This window comes from Pelophylax lessonae (assembly GCF_965119305.1).
Source record: "Pelophylax lessonae genome assembly, chromosome: 3".
NCBI classification, from domain to species: Eukaryota; Metazoa; Chordata; class Amphibia; order Anura; family Ranidae; genus Pelophylax; species Pelophylax lessonae.
Window position 1 is genome coordinate 329,074,218 of NC_138770.1, and position 23,539 is coordinate 329,097,756.

At 42.9% G+C, this 23,539-nt stretch overlaps 1 protein-coding gene across 1 annotated transcript in view; it reads right to left on the reverse strand.

Moving 5' to 3' along the window:
- Positions 1-23,539, reverse strand: part of GCM1 (glial cells missing transcription factor 1) — a 69,695-nt gene that overhangs the window by 28,305 nt on the left and 17,851 nt on the right. The window contains exons 2-3 of the mRNA XM_082249154.1: positions 20,851-21,103; positions 10,647-10,759 (exon numbers count right to left, since the gene is read on the reverse strand). Of these exons, the coding sequence (XP_082105280.1) occupies positions 10,647-10,759; positions 20,851-21,103 (366 nt within the window). The remainder of the gene's footprint in view (positions 1-10,646; positions 10,760-20,850; positions 21,104-23,539) is intronic.

Genomic DNA, 23,539 nt, shown 5'->3' on the forward strand with positions numbered 1-23,539 from the left:
CCAAAAAGCCCCCAGCATGGAGGGAGGAGGGTGGGGGCAGAATGAGGGACTTGGCAAAGAGGGGTGATTGCAGGAAGGAAGGGCCCACATCCACCCCAAACCCTCTAGGGGGGGAGGGGGGACAGCTACTCACCATACCAGGAACCAGGCGGACACTGCTCCAGACAGAACCCCTCTCCAAATGAGGTGCTGTTGGCCAGGAGGAACGCTGCGACTCAGGCCGAGACCCGGTCGTATGCGATCTCGCGAGGCGTTTAACTCGCTGTCCAGTGGGGCTATGTCACGGCCGACCTAGCATGAAGCTGAGGTGTACGCGTGCTTGCTGGCCAGACTGGGGTGACCCCTGGATCTATATTATCCAGCCCGTCGCCCAGCCTGGCAGTTGATTGTAGATCCCACAGAAAAAAATCCAGGAGAAAAATATTTTCTATCTAAATTTTGCCAGGACCAAAGATCCCAGAAAGGAAATAGGTCCTTACTCCTGATTAGGCAGAATAAAACTGAGTGGCTATAGCAGAGAGAGGGAGCATACCCCCTGGGACTGCCCATGGGTGCAGCCAGAATTCTTTCTGCCTACTCCTGTAGGGGGCAGTATAACCCAATGGTTATGAATATCAGGAGCTGTGTTCGTCAATGAACGAAAGAGAAACAATAATTATAAGCTTTATTACTAAGCTGGATCATTTTTAAATGCTGATATCTTAGACTGTAAGTATTCAATGTCATTGCTCCCGGTGTGAGGCAGGTAAAGATGCTGCAGAACGGGTTCAGTTAGCCTTGGGGATCAATTTAAAAGAAATCTACCTTCACAGCATACACTTTTATTATATAACATCAGCATTGTAATAGCAATACAAACAACAGATATTTTCAACAATCTAATATAAGCGTACTTCCTGGAATCCCCACATGCTTTACAGCTTCTTCTCTGCTGTTTAATTTCCATTTCTAAAGACTTTATACTGTATCACATGGTATCTTGCTGCCTGCAAGCTGTGATTCCTGTACTGACTCCACCTCCTGACACTCCTCCGCTCAGCCCCTCTGAGAGTTCAGAAGGTAGGCTCTGTGAAATGTGTGACACAGCCGTGCCCACTCACAGGATATAATAAATATGTGACACAGAAATAAAAGAAGTAAATGTGTGGGGAGCTTCACAAAGTAAGTTACAAACTTCAAGATCGATCAGATTACTAGGAGTAGGCAATACGACAAAGAAATGAATATATGATTTTACATTCTGATCATATATACACTTTGATGTTTAGGTTAGGTTATCATTATGATTTGGGGATTTAGATATATTGTCTAACTGCCAGTGTTAATGTCAGGGTTAGAGTTTAGGAGTTTAACCACTTGCCCTATAGAAGGTTTTACCCCCTTCTTGACCAGGCTGTTTTTTGCTATTCAGCACTGTGCTACTTTAACTGGCAATTGTGCAGTCATGCAACACTGTATGCAAATGAAACTTATATCATTTTTTCACAAAAATAGAGCTTTCTTTTGGTAGTATTTGATCACCACTGGGGTTTTTATTTTTTATTATATAAACAAAAAAGACCAAACATTTTGGAAAAAAAAAACAATATTTTCTACTTTCTGTTATAATACATATCCACAAAAAAAACAAAAAACGATTTTCTTAAAAAATGTAAACAAAAATGTATTCTGCTACATGTCTTTGGTAAATAGATGTTAAATAATTGTTTTGTGCGAAAGTTGTGTCTAAAAACGATGGTATATACCAGTGATGGCGAACTTTGGCACCCCAGATGTTTTGGAACTACATTTCCCACAATGCTAATGTACTCTGCAGTGTAGTTGGGCATCATGGGAAATGTAGTTTCAAAACATCTGGGGCACAAAGTTTCACATAACTGGTATTTACAGTACACTGGAATTTACGCAGCTATAGACGTTATACTGTTATTAGCTGTGATCGTTGACTTACAGTGTGACTGTGATAGGGTGGCGGGCAATATGGCTCTAACAGACAATATCTGGGAGGGTCACTAACTGACTCTGACGTCACAAGTGACACTAATATAGTGATCAGTGATAATACTGTACACTGACACTGTAGTAATGACACTGGCTGTAACATTTAGGGGTAATGAAGGGGTTTTTTTTTTTAATAACAAACATGTTATACTTACCTGCTCTGTTGCAGTGGCTTTCCACAGAGCAGCCCAGTTCCTCCTCTTCTCATGTCCCTCGCCGGTGTTCCTGCCCCCCCCCCCCTCCTACCGAGTGCCCCACAGCAAGCAGCTTACTATGGGGGCACCTGAGCCGAGCCGCTGCTCTGTGTATCTATTCAGACATGGAGCCACAGCTCGGCCTTGCCCCTTCTCTCTCCTTATTGGTTCACTGACTTTGATTGACACCAGTGGGAGCCAATGGCGTCTGCTGCTGTCTCAGACAATGAGGAGGGAGAGTCCTGGACAGCTGATGCTTTTGTACAACATTGCTGGATCAAAATGGGGCTCAGGTAAGTAATATGGGGGGGCTGAGGGGGCTGCTTTACACAGAAGGTTTTTTTTTTTATCTTAATGCATAGATATGTACTGCACCTATTTTCTGTTCTGGCTGTTTTTGGGAGAAGGAACAGTCAGATTGCTGTTCCTATGCACACAGAGTTCTGTGTTTTTGTAAATACAGAGCTCTGTCTGTGATTGGACACAGCCGATCAGCTGGTTTCAGCCAAAATCATTCTACTGTGTCCAATACCGGAGGACAGGTGGAGACATACAGGTACTTTGCTTGGCCTGCCTGTGCAGCTCACCTGCAGTAAAACTACTGAAGACAAGTATTTAAAGTGTATGTACAGTATAAGCAAACATTTTTTAAAGTTTTGATTAGGCCATGTTAATAAAATTCCCTAACTCAGTTTGACATTTGGGACAGTGCATTTGCGTAGTGTGATAGATTATCGACAATCTCTGTGGCGTGTAGTAAAGCCTGTGGAGAAACTTAAGTTGTACCAAATGGCCTCTGGCTCAAATCATTAGGGGGAGAGCAGGGTACATTTAAGAGGAGGGTTAACCTATAATGGCTTGGTTACGTTTTTCAGGGTGTTTGAGAAATAGAACAGAACTTTGGGCAATGAAAATACAAACCAAAAAAAATTTAAAAATGATAAGTACAACAAGAAATACCTAGGGAGGGATGAGGGGGTAATACAGTTAGGTCCATATATATTTGGACACAGGCACAATTTTCGTTTTTTCAGGTATTTACCAAAACATATTCAAGCTAGAGTTTTAGAATGGATATGGGCTGAAAGTGCGCACTCTCAGGTTGAATTTTAGAGTATGTACATCCAAATCAGAGGAACGGATTAGGAATTACAGCTCTTAAACCAACCCCCTCCTTTTTCAAGGAACCAAAAGTAATTGGACAATAGAATAATAAGCTATTTCATGGCCAGGTGTGTGCTACTCCTTCATTATTTCTTCATCAATTAGGCAGGTAAAAGGTCTGGAGTTGATTCTGATGCCCCATACACACGTGCAGATTATCTGCAGACTTTTGTCTGCAGACTTACCTTTTCTATGTAGTGCAAGGGCCAGCCGGATTGCATACAAATTGAAAGTGTTTAGGTTTGACCTCATATTATATGGTTTTGGTAAGTCTGCAGACAAAAGTCTGCAGATAATCTGCACGTGTGTATGGGGCATCAGTGTGGTATTTGCATTTAGAATCTATTGCTGCGAACCTACATCATGCATTCAAAGGAGCTGTCCATGCAAATAAAACAGGCCATTGTAAGGCATAAAAAATGAAACAAATCTGTCAGAGAGATAGCAGCAACATTAGGAGTGGCCAATCAACAGCGTGGTACATTCTGAGGAAAGAAGAACGCACTGGTGAGCTCAGCAACATAAAATGGCCTGGACGTCCACAGAAGAAAATAGTGGTGGATGATCACAGGATCCTCTAGGAGGTGGGCATATCATTATCAAAGTCTACAATCAAGAGAAGACTTCACAAGAGCAAACACAGAGGGTTCACCACAAGGCGCAAACCATTCATAAGCCTGAAGAATAGAAAAAACAGATTAGACTTTGCCAAAAAAACATCTAAAAAAGCCAGGCCAATTCTGGAAAGGCATTTCTTGGACAGGGAAAACTAAGATTCATCTGTACCAGAATGTCGGGAAGAAAAAAGTGTGGAGAAGGCTTCAAACTGCCCTTGATCCAAAGCACACAACGTCATCGGTAAAACATGGTGGAGGCAGTGTGATGGTATGGGTATGCATGGCTTCCAGTGGCACTGGGTCATTGGTGTTTACTGATGATGTGACAGCAGACAAAAGCAGCCGGATGAATTCTGCAGTATTTAGAGATATACTGTCAGCCCAGATTCAGCCAAATGCAGCAAAATTGATTGGACAGGGCTTCACAGTACAGATAGACAATGATCCAAAACACACTGCAAACTAACCCAGGAGCTTTTGAAGGAAAAGAAGTGGAATATTCTGCAATGGCCAAGTCAATCACCTGATCTCAACCCAATTGAGAATGCATTTCACTTGCTGAAGGCAAAACTAAAGGCAGAACATCTGAAGACAGCTGCAGTTAGAGGCTGGCAAAGCATCAGAAAGGAGGAATCCCAGTCTTTGGTCATGTCCATGGGTTCCAGACTTCAGGCAGTCATTGTTTGCTTTCTTTACATTTTACTCATTGTGTGGCAGGATTGGACACTTGATAAGAGGTAGGGTTGTAAAGGCTGAATGGAGGATACTCCAGGCTTCTGGTGGACCAAGTAACATGCAACAGTTTTCCCTTTCTTTGCAAATTGTTGTAGAGAAAGAGGAACTAGTGACATGTTAATGCAAACAAGTAATTGTAATTGCGATGCATTTTTTTTAACAGTGTTAATTTGCTTTGGTAATATCAGAATGATTAAAGTGGCACTAAACACGTTTTTCAGCAGCTGATTTATTCATTGAGTTTGCTGCTTGCTTACTTTTTAGTTTTTGCCTTTTTTCCAGTTTAAGCTGGTGCCTTGACCGCTGCCCTAGGTTTCCTGTTTTAGAGTGGCACCTTTCTCTTGCAGCATCAATAGAAACACACAGCCCCATAGCCTAGGATGGCAAGGCACTCCTCTGCTCTACCCTTATCTCTTCCCTATCCTAACAAACTGACCGATGACCTCACTGTCCACTGTTAACTCTTTTCTGTGAAGACCAGAGATTAAGGGAAGCAGCACTGAAAGAACAGGAGCCAGCAGTAGGAAGTCGTAAACTGCAAGTGGTAGTGTAAAACATTTTAGCAAATAGCTTACTGTAAAAATATTTTTATTTTACTGGGCCCTATGTGTTACACTAAAAAATGTTAAGGGTTTCTTACAACTTTAACTTTACCAGCATAGAAACATTTATTTTACAAATTTAAAATGACTCAGTCAGCAAACGGTCACTTGTAAATAACTACATATCTGTAATAAAACAGGCTCTATGCTTACCTTTCCAGCAGCCTGTTTTTGGAAATATCGCTTCTTCAGTGGCCGAAGGATGCTGCGCGTGTTTCACACTTCCGGGTATATGGAATACCTGCTCCCCCACCGCACACTATGGTTTCTCCCACTGAATTGTATGTCACAAGAGGACATATGAAATGACAGGAAGAACCATTACACGCAATGGGGGAAACAGGTATTGCACTCATTCAGCCGAATACCTGTGGTGACTGGCAAGCACCAAAGCAGCAGTGTTTGACAAAACAGACTGCTTGAAACTTTAGTATAGAGCAGGGGTCTCCAAACTTTCTAAAGAAAGGGCCAGTTTACCATCCTTCAGATTTTGGGGGTGCCAGACTGTGCCCAGTGGAAGTAAACAATGCCTGATCTTTGGTATTAAGGGGGATAAATAATTGATATCAGTGGGGGCAATAGTACACCATTTTTTGTGTTAGTGGAAGGAATAGTGCCCCATTGTTGGTGTCAGTGGCAGGAATTATGTCTCAAGGGCAGGATAAATGCAAGCAAAGGGCCCCATCTGGCCCCAGGGCCACAGTTTGGAGGCCACTGGTATAGAGCCTCTTATAAATTACCCTGTGCTGATAGGCTCACTTTAAATTGTTTCTAAAGGAAATATTTTTTTTAAATAATAAACATGTTATATTTACCTGCTCTCTGCAATGATTTTGCATAGAGCAGCCTTGATCCTCTTCTTTTTGGGTCCCCTGTCGGTGGTCCGGGCTCCTTCCCCCTGCTGAGTGACCCTAATAGCAGGCTTGCTCCTGAGCCGTGCTGTGTGTGTCCATTCACACATGAAGAGCGTCTCGGCCCAGCCCACACTTTCTCCTCTTTGGCTCACTGGCTGCATAGAATGCATTAAGGTAAAAAAAAAAACTTGAGCCTTTAGAACCACTTTAACCTTCAATGTAGCCACACCTAAAAGAATATATTTTATCGTTCACATTAGCACCTCTCCTTGAGGGAAATTACAAACATATGTAATTAGGGAGTGATGGTAGGGGGCAATATCTGTATCTGTGCATTACAATTTAGATAAATCCAATTTTAAATTAGTTCCATGTAATGCATATGTGCGGTGACAAGGAGGATGGGCTTTTTTTTTACCCACACGTCACACATATGCATCTATAGGCAGCTGAGATTTCTGTGTTGAGAGTGCACTCACACATATACATTGGGGTTTATTTACTAAAGGCAAATCCACTGTGCAATACGAATGCACTTAGAAGTGCAGTCGCTATAGATCTGAGGGGGACATGCATGGAAAATGTAAGGAAAACGGGAGCTGTTTCTAGCTCCCCCTTTTCCTCATGGAATAGCGGCGGGAGAGGTAGTTTCAAGTCTCCCCTTGTTCTTCCCCTAGTAACATCTTCCCATAGTAACATCTTCCCATAGTAACATCTCCAGATAGTAACATAAATTTAAGGGCTGTATCAGGATTGGTCAGCGCCTCAGGTAAGGGCCACTCCAAAAGACTCCAAAAATCTGGAATTCCCTTTCAGGGGTATATTAAGGGGGACAAAGAAAATGGCCTCTGCCCCCACCTGTAACTGGCCTTCATAGCAAAGAACACATGGAAGGGCAACGCACATAAAACAAACAAAAATAAAATTCCCAGTTCAATTTGCCAACCAGTCTGCTTACCAACCAAATTAACCTGTCTAACAGTTTGCGTCAAAACAGGGGTTTAGTTAGCACACATTTGCAAACGCATGTGAAAGCTGCAGGGCCACTTCACGGCTCCCTGTGTTACCTGCAGTCCTAACTCTAATGAATTTATAAGAGTCTTCACAGTGGAAGCACATGCAAGCTAATGGATAGATAGGGGGCAGGAGAGCCTGGAGGTGGCCCAACCCTCCTGAAAGGTAATTGGGGGCATAATGGAAGCCCAGCTGATAGTATTACAGCAAAGGCATCCAGTATGTCCACTCACCAGTACACATTAACAACAAAGAAAATGGCCTCTGCCCCCACCTATAACTGGCCTCCATAGCAAAGAACACATGGAAGGGCAACGCACATGAAACAAACAAAAATAAAATTCCCAGTTCAATTTGCCAACCAGTCTGCTTACCAACCAAATTAACCTGTCTAACAGTTTGCGTCAAAACAGGGGTTTAGTTAGCACACATTTGCAAACGCATGTGAAAGCTGCAGGGCCACTTCACACCTCCAGGCTTACCTGCCCCCTATCTATCCATTAGCTTGCATGTGCTTCCACTGTGAAGACTCTTATAAATTCATTAGAGCTAGGACTGCAGGTAACACAGGGAGCTGTGAAGTGGCCCTGCAGCTTTCACATGCGTTTGCAAATGTGTGCTAACTAAACCCCTGTTTTGACGCAAACTGTTAGACAGGTTAATTTGGTTGGTAAGCAGACTGGTTGGCAAATTGAACTGGGTATATTAAGGGGGTCTCAACAGCTAGGGCTCAGTCGCTTCAGAAACAGAGCCGTGGCGTGTCATCCCCCCCCCCTTTTTTTTTTCTTTTTTATCTTGTCGGCCTACCTTATGTGGTGGTGTCACTTTTGAAATATTCAAAGGTGGACGGTTTTCTGTTTTGATCATATGTTGATGTTTTTATGTTATTGTTTATATTTTGGAAAAATATATTTGATTTATTAAGGCCCCGTTCACATAGGGGCGACGCTACTTCGCACCGCGACCTCCGAGGTCGCGGTGCGAGCAGCGTGCCGCGACCTCGGAGCGGCCGCCACGGACTTCATAACATTGAAGTCTATGGCGGTCGCCTCCTGGTCGCCCCAAAGAAGCTCCGGACCCTTTTTCTAAGTCGGAGCGACTTGTGTCGCTCCTATTAGAACGGGTCCGCAGCTTCCCTATGGGAGGCGACCTACGGCGACCTGTGAGGCGACCAGGTCGCCTCACAGGTCGCCTTAGTGTGAACCGGGACTAAGACCCCATTCAGACTAGCGCGACTTGTCAGGCGACTTGTCAGCCTGACAAGTCGCGCTCGGTCACTCGCCATTGATTAGCACAGGACCCGTTCTAATAGGAGCGTCGCTCCGACTTAGAAAAAGGGCCCTGTACTACTTTGGGGTGACCTGGAGCGACTTGCATAGACTTCCATTATGTGAAGTCCCTGCAAGTCATGCCGAAGTCGCGGTGCACAGCTTCACAGGTCGCCCCTCGAAGTCGGATCGCGCCAGTCTGAATGGGCTGTTAATGCTATAACACAACCTGAGTCGTGGTGACTAGGTTGGGCTTTTCATTTAAAGATTTGTTGTTTACTAAAACATTTTGTGAGTGTTTTAATTAACTTTGAAACCAATAATAAATGCCCGCGGCCTTATTTATCCAATCCAGTGTCTGTGTTTAATTTAATAAAAAAAAATATATATATATTAAAATATATGTTTTGGGTAGTTATATATTTAATGTTAAAATGTTATTGATTGAGAGAATTCCCACCTGCTATCCCATAAAAAACAACATTTTTGATTGCACATGATTGGATGAAAGAAATCAGCAGAACTTCCCCTCATTTCTGATCTTCCCCTCAAATCTACAGCGACTGCACTTGTAGTGCACAGTGGAATTTCCTTTAGTAATTCAACCCCAATGAGTGTATATGAGAGCTACCGGTCTCTAGTAATGGTTGGGACTGGCGAGGCCGCCTTAGTTACCTGATCTGGCAGTTTTTCTTTGTTCTCAAAGACCCTGATAAGGGGATGCTAAGGCTAGACAGGAATGGAAGTAGGATTTCAGTAGGAGTGTTTAGTCTCAATGGATCACACTTTTAAAGCAGTAACCATATTAAAGCGGTTGTAAACCCGCTGCACGTCTTTCTTTTTTTTTTCTTGCCTGCAAGGCAAAGGCATAATTTGCTAGTATGCATCACATACTAACATATTATGTGAAACTTACCTGAAAACGAAGCCTTCCAGCGATCGCTGGAGACCGCTTCCATCTTCACACGTCTTGCTTTCGGGTTCGCAGGCTCTGGCTCTGTGACTGGCCGGAGTCACGATGGTCAAGGCACAAGGCTTTGAAGGAATGGCACAGGAGGCCCTTCCTTCAGAGTGCATGTGCCAGTGATGTCACTGGCTGCATGTACAGCAAATATATCCTAAACAGTGCACGTTTAGGAGATTTTTACACTACCTATAGGTAAGCCTTTATCATAAAGTTTACTTCCTCTATAAATCAGATGTAAACTCTCAACAAATTGCATTTTAATATAAGCACTGAGTATTATGATTTCCAATTTGATTTCATTTTTTTTTTCATTCTTTGTTGTAATTGAAATAAGCCTCACATAAAACCTAGTTTTGAGGTGGTGTCTGTATTGATTATAAGGCCTCATGCACACTGGACATTATCAAAACGTCAGTATAAGGCTCCATTCACACTACCGCGACTTGTCAGGCGACTTGTCAGCCTGACAAGTCACGGTCCCTCGCTGTCCATTGACTGGCACAGGACCCGTTCAAATAGGAGCGACACAAGTTGCTCCGACTTAGAAAAAGGGTCCTGTACTACTTCGGGGCGACCTCGGAGCGACTTGCATAGACATTCATTATATGAAGTTCATGCAAGTCACGCCAAAGTCACGGTGCACGGGACTTCACAGGTCACCCCCGAAGTCATGCAGAAGTCGTGCCGCTTCAGTGTGAATGCGGTTGAAAGCTGTAGCTGTAGAAGGAGTTTTTCAGCTTTTTTTGCAGCGTTTCTCAGTATTATTTTAGCTTTTTTTTTAGCTTTTTTTCACCTGTAGCATTTCTAAGCTTTTTTTTTAGCAAAACTATGCTCCCACAAAAGCTTATGGCTCAAAAATGTTGATAAACGCAGAATAGCTGCATTTTTTGGCGTTTTTTTTAGCTTTTATCAGAGTTAGAGCGTTTTTACAGCTGAAAAACGCCTCCTAAAACCCAATAGTTCTGGGTTTCTTTTTACAGCCTGAAAATGCCCCTGCCAACAACTGCTGATAACAGCCTATGTGTGCATAGACACATAGGATTAAATGCTGGGGAGTTTACTGGCTACAGAAAAAAAAACGTCTGACGCCAAAAACAGCAGCTGTAAAATCGTCCAGTGTGCATATAGTTTCTCCCTCCACAACACCCACATTTATTTAGCCATCATATTTACTAGCATGGGTTAAGCAATCTACAACACTTATAAATCTTATTTCTTGTTGTTACATGCCTGAAAATATATGAATTGTCCTTCATGCCTCCAGAAGTTGGTCACAGGAAATCCACCATGGCCACGACAAGACACGAGTTTCAGTGTCCCTTTGCAATTAGGACATTGTTTACCTAGTGAAAAAAACACAGGTGACATTTTTCTGCATTCATTTTTATTATCAACCATATATATGAAAAAAAAAAAAAACAACAACTATAACACCATATACATGCAACAATCTCTTTGTTACATATAATGCTGGGTGTGAACTCCTGATTATATAAATTCAGAATTTTCTGTATTTATTCATACTGTCTACCTGTTATTACATTTGACTGTATTCATTGCAATCTAAAGCCCTGTACACACGATCAGAATATTGTACAAAAAATATTGCTTTTGAAGCAGTCGTATGATAATCTGATCGTTAGTACACAGCTTTTGTCTGAAATTTCCAAAAGGACAAACAACATTTTTTTTTTTTACGATTCAAGTTTATACAATTTTTGTTCAATCAGTACAGTTTTCCTCTAAAAATACAATACAAATACATTACATCATTTTTATTGTCGTATGTGAATTTTTGTACTTTAGTAACCTATTTGTTTTCGATATGAGACTAGCATGCAAAGAAAAGACTGGACGATCATTCGTCCGATAATCTAATCGTGTGTACTAGGCTTAATAGCTCAATTTTCATAAAGTTGCTTAAAGCGGAGTTCTAGCCTCAGATACCTTTTTTAACTAAAATACCCGTATAATACTAATCCATCGCCCTTTACAGAACCACTATTCTCATACTTACAAGGTGTACGGTACTGGATTTTAGTCAAAATCTTACTTTTAAAAATGCTGTCTGGGCGCGGCCATCTTAGACGTGGGCATCTGAAGCCGCAGTGTAATCTGCTGTGTCCTTCTTCCTGATTCCAGGGAGTGTTCTGGGAGTTCTTCCTGATTCCAGCCTCCTGGGAGTGATGACAAACAGCTCCCAGGATGCAATGCAAAGGCAGAAGTGATGGCAATGGCCGCGGCCGCGGCCACAGAGGGGGGGGGGAGGGGGAAGTACAATCAAAAATGCCCTGAAAATAAGGTAAGGGACCCCCGAAAAAAAATGAAAATGCCCAATTGTTGATCAGCATAGCGAGCACTCCAGGAATCACTAAAGTTGCAAAATAGGCCGGAACTTCGCTTTAAGATAACCAGAGCTACTTACCAACACCTGTTTTGCTGTTATACTAGAGACATTATCACTTGTGTAACCTACCTGTTACAGGCAGGGTTCAGATGAGACTCAATGCATTTCGCTGCAGTACATACGGTAGTAGGTAAATGGGCTTATTCAATAATGCAGCACGAAGAATAGTGATAATGATAGGAAAAGGGAAGGCAGTAATATACCCCCTTTTTCTTATGGGAGAGTGGTGGGAAAGAGGTCAGAACTAGGTCAGACAGATTCCCTCCTTTTTTCCTCAGGGTAAAAAGGCGGGAAGGGAAGGCTATTATCCTGAAGTAGTCAGCTGTGAAGTAGGAGGTCACGTGGCGTTGCAGGTGACAGGTCTCACCTGCAGGGGCACATGACAGCTAGGGAAGCTTATGGAACTGCCCAGGGTGACTATAAAAAGTGGGGTTCGTCTCAACGGGGCTCATTCACCTCAGAAGGCATATCTATGGTGTTCCTTTGTCACGGCTGTTGTTATGTGGTGGGTCACCTTTGTAGTTAAAAAAGGGGGACGGTTTTCTTGTCTTACTAAGATGGAAGTTATGAATTTTATCTGAAAATATTTATTTATGCAGCCTGAGCCGTAGTGGCTGGGTTGTTAAGACCCCATTCACACTACCGTGACTTGTCAGGCGACTGGTCAGTCTGACAAGTCGCGGTCCATTGTGTGCTACGGGAACCCTTCTAATAGGAGCGACTCAAGTCGCTCCGACTTAGAGAAAGGTTCCTGCACTACTTCGGGGCGACATCGGAGTGACTTGCATAGACATTCATTATATGAAGTCCATGCAAGTCACGCCGAAGTCACAGTGCACGCGACTTCACAGGTCGCCCCCGAAGTCGTGCCGCGTTAGTGTGAACCGGCACTAAAAGTGTGTTGTGTTTGTTTATTTATTTAATAACATTTTGAAACCAATAATAAACGGCCGTGGCCAATTATTTTCAGAAAGTAATGGTGTGTCTGCGTCTTTATTTAAGTTGTAGAAATTTTAAACTCCTGCCTACTGTCCCATAAGTGAGCAGTAACCCCAGTGGTGGGATTCAGCCGGTTCGCACCGGTTCTATGGAACCGGTTGCAAACTTTCTGCAATTTCGCAGAACCGGCTGATCCCTCTAAGCTGGTGGCCGGGGAGCAGCAGAGCAGTGCGCCCCGAGGCCGAGCCCGCCCATTCTGTGACAATAGCGAATGAAAATTCGCTATTGTCACAAGGATCCTCCTCCTTGCCAATCAGGGAGCGGGTCCTCCCGCTTCCTGATTGGCCGAAAGGCAAACGCCGTGCCATTGGCCAAGGAGGCGGGAGGACTGAGGAGACGCGGGGAGCCGGGACTGAAGAGAAGCTGCCGTGATGACCGTCCGTGAGGTAAGTAAACGGGTCTCGCGGGGGGAAGCTGGCACTCTGCAATGATTCTGGGCAATGCTGTGGGCACTCTGCAATGATCATTGGGGGCAATGCTGTGGGCGCTCTGCAATGATCATTGGGGCAATGCTGTGGCGCTCTGCAATGATTGGGGGCAATGTTGTGGCGCTCTGCAATGATTGGGGGCAATGCTGTGGCACTCTGCAATGATTGGGGGCAATGCTGTGGCACTCTGCAATTATTGGGGGCAATGCTGTGGTGCTCTGCAATGATTGGGGGCAATGCTGTGGCGCTCTGCAATGATTGGGGGCAATGCTGTGGCACTCTGCAATGATCATTGGGGGCAATGCTGTGGGCACTCTGCAATGATCATTGGGGGCAATGCCGTGGGCACTCTGCAATGATTGGGGGCAATGCTGTGATGCTCTGCAATTATTGGGGGCAATGCTGGGGCACTCTGCAATGATCATTGGGGGCAATGCTGTGGGCACTCTGCAATGATTGGGGGCAATGCTGTGGCGCTCTGCAATGATTGGGGGCAATGCTGTGGTGCTCTGCAATGATTGGGGGCAATGCTGTGACACTCTGCAATGATTGGGGGCAATGCTGTGGTCACTGTGCATTGAAAGGGGGGCACGCTGGTCTCTCTGCATTGAAAGGGATGCATGCTGGTCACTGTGCATTGAAAGGGGGGCACGCTGGTCACTGTGCCTTGAAAGGGGGGCACGCAGCGCTGATCACTGTGCATTGAAAGTGGGGCATGCTGGTCACTGTGCATTGAAAGGGGGCATGCTGGTCTCTCTGCATTGAAAGGGGGCACGCTGGTCTCTCTGCATTGAAAGGGGGGCACGCTGGTCACTGTGCATTGAAAGGGGGGCACGCTGGTCACTGTGCATTGAAAGTGGGGCATGCTGGTCACTGTACATTGAAAGGGGGCACGCTGGTCTCTCTGCATTGAAAGGGGGGAACGCTGGTCACTGTGCATTGAAAGGGGGCACGCTGGTCATTCTGCATTAAAAGGGGGCACACTGGTCACTGTGCATTGAAAGGTGGCACGCTGGTCACTGTACATTGAAAGGGGGCACGCTGGTCTCTCTGCATTGAAAAGGGGGCACGCTGGTCACTGTGCATTGAAAGGGGGCACGCTGGTCATTCTGCTGGGAAAGTCGGAACTGGTTACTAAAATTTTTGAATCCCACCACTGAGTAACCCATATTAGCCAATCCCGTTTTAGTTTATTGAAGTCAGATCATTCTAGTTTTCAAAATCAGAGGCATTTGGGTTGATTTACTAAAGACAAACAGGCTGTTCACTTTGCAGGGGGACTTTCACTTTTGAACTCCGGGCATAAAAACTTCTTCATTTTCGTCCTGTCAGAACGGGGAACTTCTCTGTTGGGCTCCTGAGTCTGGCCGAGAAAGTCGTCCTCGGAGGGAGTGGTCCCCGGGATCCGGTGCGGAGCGGTCCCCCCCACCTCCCCCTCTTTTCCCCTTCCTTCCCCCCCTCCCCCCTATCCCCTTGCCCCCCCCTGTCGATGTGTGTTTGTCCCCCACTCTGTCTGTCCTCTTCTTTCTCTTTCCTGCTCTTTCTTTTATCTCTCTAATGCTGTCTTAGCCTTATTTCCTAAACCTTGAACTGGAACTGTGCTGCGCGGACGATGAGTCTGCATTGGTCACTGTCACTTATTTGGTACTAGCGCACAACAACCTTGCATACCTCCACATGGGCCTAGTGCCCCGGAAACTTGATTATTTATATTTGTCGATGCTTATGTGACACACTTGTTTTTCCTCTGTTGATGCTCCCGTATTTGTCCTGACCTTTGCACTAACAGCACGTATGTGCGTGCTTTCTTTCTATTTACTTGGTACTTGCCTCGGTGATTTACATGTTTTTGGTTATATTACACTGTACTGTACTGTTTATCTGGTTCAACTTTTACAATAAAATCATATTTGAAAAAAAAAAAAAAAAACTTCTTCAATAGCCACAAAGGATATACATCCATTTTTTGTGCACCAAATGTGTTTACAAAGCCAGATAATATCTTGTGAAAGCACCTGGTATGGTTAAAAGGGGGGGGGGCATGTTTGTCCCCCTCTTTCCTGGCCTGTCAGGCTTTGTTCTCGGATAACGGTCTGGCGTGGATTTTGGGGGAGACCTTACACCATTTTTTTTTTTTAATTTTGGCATGAGGTCCCCTAAAATCCATACCAGACATGAAGGGCCTGGTATGGATTGGGGGTGGGACTGCACTGCTGTTTTTTTTGGCAGCAGATGGGTTGTTAGGACACAGATGGGTGCCGGCTCCTTAACAACCAACAGCCTTAAAGAGGTTGTAAACCCGTCCGACTTTTTTTTTTTTGGCTACCTGTAAGAGAAACACATAATGAGCTAGTATGCATCGCATACTAGCTCATTATGCAATACTTACCTCAGAACGAGCCCCCGCTGTGCCGCCCGCTTACCTGTATGACGGGCGACATGTCCAGTCGCCCGTCTTCCAGGATCGCGGCATCCGGCCATCTGATTGGCCGGAGCCGCGGTGACGTCACTCCTGCGCACGCGCGCGGGAGCCGACAGTCACGGCACGGGGCTCTGAAGGAACGGCACCAGTGGCCGTTCCTTCAGAGCGCATGCGCCAGTGACGTCACTGGCTGCATGTAAGGTAAATATCTCCTAAATGGTACATGTTTAGGAGATATTTACAGTACCTATAGGTAAGCCTTATCATACCAAGAAAAGTGCACGTGCAAACGTGTAATCAATTCTTAAAGTAATAAATAAATAAATATATCGATCCTGATGCAAATGGAATAAATATGTAAACAATGAAGTCTAATTGTGATAAATCATCCACTAAAGTGCAAATGCAAACTTACTTGCAAACTCATGCAAATGAAAAATTACTTGCAATATGTGCCGATCAAATAGATAATTAGTGCAAATATATCCAATATGTGAATTGATATACATAAAATTATTGACATTGAATTCAAAAATTAATTAATAAAAAATAGTCCATGATTAAATACATAAATCTTTAAAGTGCAAAAACGTGCTCAAAAAGTCTCTGGTGTGCTGGATGGGATTGTGCGTGACGGTGGTTCTTAGGGTTCTACCACTCTGTGCCAAATGGGGTAAGGTAACACACTTACCAGATGGTGTGGATTCCAATGGCGTATGCCCAATGGAATCTATAACACTTTATGCTGCTGCTCCTGTATGTGGATACGAGGGTGGACGTTCTCCTCATGGATAAGGGTGGACACTCAGCATGGAAGAAAAAGATATATGCTCCTCATAGTGCAAAAAAGTTTTCCTTTTATTGAACTTACATAAAAAACACAGCAATCTTCACAAGCAATGTCCATATAAAAACTCCATAAAAAACCCCCGATCAAACTGCAGCTGATGATTAAAAACTCTCAAGTGATAACAACACTCCAAAAAGAACTTAGGTGACACAGCAACGAAAAAAACACAACTTGCCCCAGAAGATGATGGGGTCACTGTGCAAATGAACCGCTATTGAGCTCTGACTCTGACGAAACGCGTCAAGTTGGCACGCACGTTGCCTCGCTTTGAGCCAGTAGCTGGACCGCACGCCGAGACTCTCACTTCCGGGTCAGGCGAGGAGAGCGGAGAGAGCCAGCGTCCTATGGTATACCCAGCCGCAAGGCAGCATAGGAGCTCAATAGCGATTCATTTGCACAGTGACCCCATCATCTTCTGGGGCAAGTTGTGTTTTTTTCGTTGCTGTGTCACCTAAGTTCTTTTTGGAGTGTTGTTATCACTTGAGAGTTTTTAAGCATCAGCTGCAGTTTGATCGGGGGTTTTTTATGGAGTTTTTATATGGACATTGCTTGTGAAGATTGCTGTGTTTTTTATGTAAGTTCAATAAAAGGAAAACTTCTTTGCACTATGAGGAGCATATATCTTTTTCTTCCATGCTGAGTGTCCACCCTTATCCATGAGGAGAACGTCCACCCTCGTATCCACATACAGGAGCAGCAGCATAAAGTGTTATAGATTCCATTGGGCGTACGCCATTGGAATCCACACCATCTGGTAAGTGTGTTACCTTACCCCATTTGGCACAGAGTGGTAGAACCCTAAGAACCACCGTCACGCACAATCCCATCCAGCACACCAGAGACTTTTTGAGCACGTTTTTGCACTTTAAAGATTTATGTATTTAATCACGGACTATTTTTTATTAATTAATTTTTGAATTCAATGTCAATAATTTTATGTATATCAATTCACATATTGGATATATTTGCACTAATTATGTATTTGATCGGCACATATTGCAAGTAATTTTTCATTTGCATGAGTTTGCAAGTAAGTTTGCATTTGCACTTTAGAGGATGATTTATCACAATTAGACTTCATTGTTTACATATTTATTCCATTTGCATCAGGATCGATATATTTATTTATTTATTACTTTAAGAATTGATTACACGTTTGCACGTGCACTTTTCTTGGCTTACTAATATTAGGTTAGCGCAGTAAAATACACCTCTTCATTCTCCTAAGATCACTTTCTACCAGCTAGGGTCTTTGATTACTTGCTGCTTTCCCATATTTACCTGAATATTTACCTAGGCGCGAGTATAACCATCTCTTAAGCCTTATCATAGGCTTACCTATAGGTAAAAGTGTCAGAGGAGGGTTTACTTCCTCTTTAAGCTAAATTGTCTCATTCAGCTATGGTAGGAACACCACTGTCAGATGTTTCAGTTCCTGTAGCCGGTCTACAGTAAAATAACGTTCAGAAACACAACAATCCCAAAAATAAAAATAATTCATGCGTTAGTTATCGTGCGTTAATTGCATGTATATGAGTTAACCAATGCATGTTATTTTAACTCAAAAATTCAGTATTTAACCACTTCCTGCAAACCAACATACCTGTTCATTGGTTTGAGGAAGTGGTTGTACCGGGATGATGCCTGCAGCTAGAGGCATCATCCTGGTACTGTTTTTTTTAGTCGTCAGTCGGCTTTTTAGTAAAAACAACTAATGCATTCTACCGCCTGGCTGGAGTCGTGAACGAAGCCAGATTCTGCTTCGATCGGCTCTCCGATCTAGTAACCCAGAAGCAAAGTCATGACGTCCCTTGCCGTTTACTCAGCTGCCAATGGCGCTGATTTAAAAAAAACTAAAGTATTCAAAAATGCATATTTTGGCGTTTTGAATGCTTTTAAGTACAAAGGAGGGATTTGGGGTCTTTTAGACCCCAGATACCGATATAAAGAGTACCTGTCGCTGCCTATTACTGTCACAAGGGATGTTTACATTCCTTGTGACAGCAATACAAGTGATCAGACTTTTTTTTTTAAGAGGCAGTGGAAAAAATAAAAATTAAAACACATAGAAAAAAATAAAAGAAAGTGCATACATAAGTCGCGCCCGCAAATGTAAACCGTGTTCAAATCATACATGTGAGGTATCGCCACGATCGACAGAGTGGGAGCAATAATTCTAGCAAAAGACCTCCTCTGTAACTCTAAACTTGTAACCATTAAACAAGTGTTGCCTATAGAGATTTTTAAGTACCAATGTTTGTTGCCATTCCACAAGTGTGTGCAATTTTAAACCGTAACATGTTAGGTATTTATTTACTCGGCATGACATCATCTTTCACAATATACAAAAATATTGGGCTAACTTTACTGTTTAGTTTTTTTTTAATTCAGTGAAGTGTATTTTACCCAAAAACATTAGTTTGAAAGACCGCTAGGCAAATACAGTGTGACATAAAATAGTGCAACGTTATATATATATATATATATATATATATATATATATATATATATATAATGTTTGGGGGTTCTAAGTAATTTTCTAGCAAAAAATACTGATTTTAACTTATAAAGCAGCAAGTGTCAGAAATAGGCTTGGTCCTTAAAGTGTAACTCCATTTTAGTTGCGAAAAAAACATTCCCCTCAGGGTGATCTTTGTAGATCGTAAGGATTATAACAACCTTTGGTACAGATTCTTACCTTTTGTTACTCTAAAGAAATCCCTGTTTGTTCCTCTGTGCCGAGTGGGTCTAATGGGAGTGGTTTTATAATTATCAACCAGCTGTGCAGCTGCAGAGCACTAATGTGCGAATCTGCTGGGCCTGCATCCCTTTAGACATGTTCCTGTTGGGAGTATCTCACTAAAAATGAAATTTTTGTTGCAGGGGATGCCAGAAATCTGACTTGTATCTTAGGCAGACTTCTGGAAAAATTGGTGAGCCAATCACACAAGCAGGAAATTATGTTTCTGGGGTGTGGTCAGTACACATTCTGTGTACAGAACACCTTCAGGTAGCCATATTGCATTGCATTTTCAGAAAATTACAGTGGCTGCAGATTGAAAAGATTGAAAACTTGTGTCGCAATTGTACACGCTGTATACATTTTTCTTTTTTTTTTTCCCCCCACAAAAGTGGAGTTACCCTTTAAGTGGTTAACTCTCTGAGGCTCTATTCATACTAATGCATTTTTTCATGTTTTTTGCAGAAACACAGGACATTTTCTTAACATAGGTTTTTATGGAACACGTTCACATCAATGCATTTTTGTGCCTCTGAATTTCTGGGAAGGGTCAGGGACTTTTAAAAATGCAAAACGGTGCTTTTTTGATTTTTTTTGGTTCAATAGACTTTAATGGAGAAGCTGCAGAAAAGCATGTAGTGCGTTTTTACTGCGCTTTTACTGCGACTTTGCCGCAATTTGCATTTTTAAATCTGCCCAACAACAAATTTTCTAAAAAAAAAAAAAAAAAAAAAAAAAAACAGCATAAAAAATGCAAAATGCAAATCACAGTAACATTGCAGTAAAAATGCAAAAAGAACTAGAGAAAAGCTCAAAAACAACATGCATAGGTGTAAATCGAGCCTTAGGCCCCTTTCACACCGGCTTTCCGATCAGGTCTGCCTGTGAGTTTTTCAGGCGAACCTGATCGGACGCTCCATGCATCCCTATGGAGTGACAGATATCAGCGGTGACATCTCCGCTGACACCCGCTGCTATCCGATCTGATCCTGTCTGTGAAATCCAGATGGATGGAAACCCTATTTTTCCTCCGTTCTTTAGGATCGGATAGGATAGGACAGGCAGTACGTTTTCATCCAATCTCCCCATAGAAGAGAGCAGGGATCTGACAGGTCCGTCTCAGCACAGTGAGCGGAGACGGACCTGTCATCCTCCTGCTCAGCGGGGATCGGCGGATCGATCCCCACTGAGCAAAATGGAGTCCGCCGGGCAGAAAGCCCACGTGAAAGGACCCTTAGTGAATTGACCACTAGGTCAGGCAGAGATATCTTCCCACCTGTCATTCTCAGACAGACATATGTCTGGTCAGCTGCAAATAGTTTAGTTGCTCAGTGTCAGCGCACCTCATGTATAAGAATTAAAGCAGACAGTAGTAATCAACCATTATTTTTATATCATTATTATTAGTGTAGGCCAGAAAATGAAGAAAACAACTGAACATTTAACTTAACATGAGACCCAATGACCTGTGCTTTAATAAACCGTATGTCAGCACTCCCTTCACAAATCTTTATTTTTGTCATTGAATAGAACTTTCCCAACATAATGACATCATAAAACCATTAAAAACGTAAACATATTCACCTACTTTGCTGTTTCTGCCGTGCTTTGTCACAAATGGCAGGTCTCAGGTATATCTTTTTGCCTCCTGGAGTTGTGCAGTCATTGCTGCAGACAAGGACACCAAGGCAAGACTTCTTCAGAATACGAGAATTATGATTGTTGGTGTTACGCATAGCCCAGCCACTCAGGTGTCTCTGCGCATTTTTATCCGAAGAACTGTAGATATGTTTTACATAGGAGTCGGGCCACTCCTGGAACCAGTCAGTTTTCTCAGAGTCCTGAAAAAGGGACAGTTATTACTATATAATCTGTGATTATATTTTTACATGAGTCTTCAGAATTTCACTTAACATTGACTGTGGTGTAAATTATATTTGTACAGTAATATATAACTATGACAGTTGGTAAAACCCCATACACACTGCCTGTGTTGGATGTGCCTTGTGCCTGGGAGTGGCATGTTAACTGTTGTTTTAATGCAGGCTGCAGTTGATGTCGGCTGTCATTGCAGCTGTCAATACCCACTGCTACTGATCTATTTGCTGGACATCTCTAAAGTTCATGCATTAAAGTGTTAGTAATCCCACAACAGTAAAATCAGTCTGTATATGCAGTAAAGAATGCTTGTTATACTCACTGTGGAACTTAAGGGGTTAATCCTCTGCATTGTGTAAAAAGTCTGTTTGAACCTGTCTTCTCTAATCCTACTCTTCTTTTACTGTCCCCAATCCATCTCCTGATAGCATAGAGCCCTATGAGGCACTATGCACATGCTCAGTTTGGTGTGTTTTGCTAGGGTGGTTTATTTTTATTTTTTTCTGGGAGGGTGCATGTGATCAGCACAGGGCCAATCAGCACTGTCCAGACAGAGGGTCAGGGGCCCTGCGGCCTCATAAAACAAGCTTTAACCAGACACTAATAGAAGTCACAAGACTGATCTAACTGCTGATTAGAAAAGGCATTTAGAAGTTTATATTTACTAAAATAATTGCATTTCCATGTTTTGTGTACTGTGGGAGACCAGATATAGTAAATGCAGGGTTTAGTAACATTTTAAGTGTGTCTAGTAATATTTCTGCAGATGATCTCGTCTGCCATGGAGGGTATGGACAAAGTAAAAACTTTGGTGAAGACCCTTTAAGTTTTAGTAATTATCTTCGAAAGGTATCTTTCTAATTACAGAGTCTGACATGTATTTAAAGGGATTGTAAAGGCAGAAGGTTTTTTTTTATCTTAATGCATTCTATGCATTAAGATAAAAAAATCTTCTGTGTGCAGCAGCCCCCTTCAGCCCCCCCCCCCCCAATACTTACCCGAGCCCCATCTTTATCCAGCAATGTTGCAGGAGTGTCTAAGCTGCCACGGACTCCCTTCCTCATTGGCTGAGACAGCTGCGTGGTGCGATTGGCCCCTGCTGCTGGCAATCAAAATCATTCAGCCAAAGCATTCACGCAGGAGTTACGGCCATGGCACAGAGCTCTGATGGAATGGCTCAGGTATATTGTTCCATAAAAGTGCATACCCTGGTGAGGTCGCCGGCTGCCGCTCACTAGAATATCTTCTAAATGGTGCAGGTTTAGGAGATATTTATTGAACCTACAGGTAAGCCTTATTATAAGCTTACCTGTAGCTAAAAATAAAAAGAATTTACTACCACTTTAAAGGAAATGTGTTCTGAGAGTAATATGTAGGCTGCCTATACACCTCTTCTTGTAAACATGCTATTGTAATTTCAAAAGTGGTTTTCAATATATTTTTACATTTCCTGCATTTTTTAATGCCTGGTGATCCTGCCACAAGGTAATAAACCTCCTTGGGCGTTACGTTGCAGGGGGAGCACAGCTGGGGTGGAAGTCTCTCCTTCCTCTGCTTTACCTGGCTGTGTCCTACTCCTTGCATTGACCACTCAGACCTGCAGATTACACTAGGACAGTGATGGCAAACCTTGGCACCCCAGATGTTTTGAAACTACATTTCCCATCATGCTCATGCACTCTGCAGTGTAGTTGAGCATGATGGGAAATGTAGTTCCAAAACATCTGGGGTGCCAAGGTTCGCCATCACTGCACTAGGAGATTGAAGCTCTCCCAGAGTAACCAGTGGCACTCCACTCTGCTACTTGTAGCTTTCATGGGTTCTTGATAAATGTAAATAAAAAAATGGACACAAAAACAAAACCTTGACCTTCCTTAGTTTTTTTCTCTTCTTACTTTTTGGTTGTTTTTTTTTTTTTCAACATTTGTATGTAAACATTTTAAATGTGCGTCAGTTCCAGTTGATAGCGCCAAATTTAAAACGATGCCCTTTATTTGGAAACATGATTTTGGTGCCTTTTTTAAAATGGGCAAATTGCAGAATAATCACAGAATAAAATTTGTTGTTAGCCCTAATTTAGTTATAAACCCTAGTCACATTAAGTTAGCCCTTTATATTTTTACTAACTCTTCCATTTACACCCGTTAGTTTTGTTTCTGTTTGTATAGAAACATTTTAAATTGGTGTTAGTTTTTATAATGCTGAATGAGTTCTGGGGAAAAGGGGTAACCTCTTTAATGGGTGTAACCCCTGTAATTGGTAAAACAGATTACATGCTAAAGACAGGATCAGGATCTGAAGAGGTCAGTAGTTGGACATCTGTATCCAGTGGGTAGGATGGGTCTTTCCCTGGATTGATTTTGTTATATGTGCTTTTGCCAAACACTTTTGTGAGCATA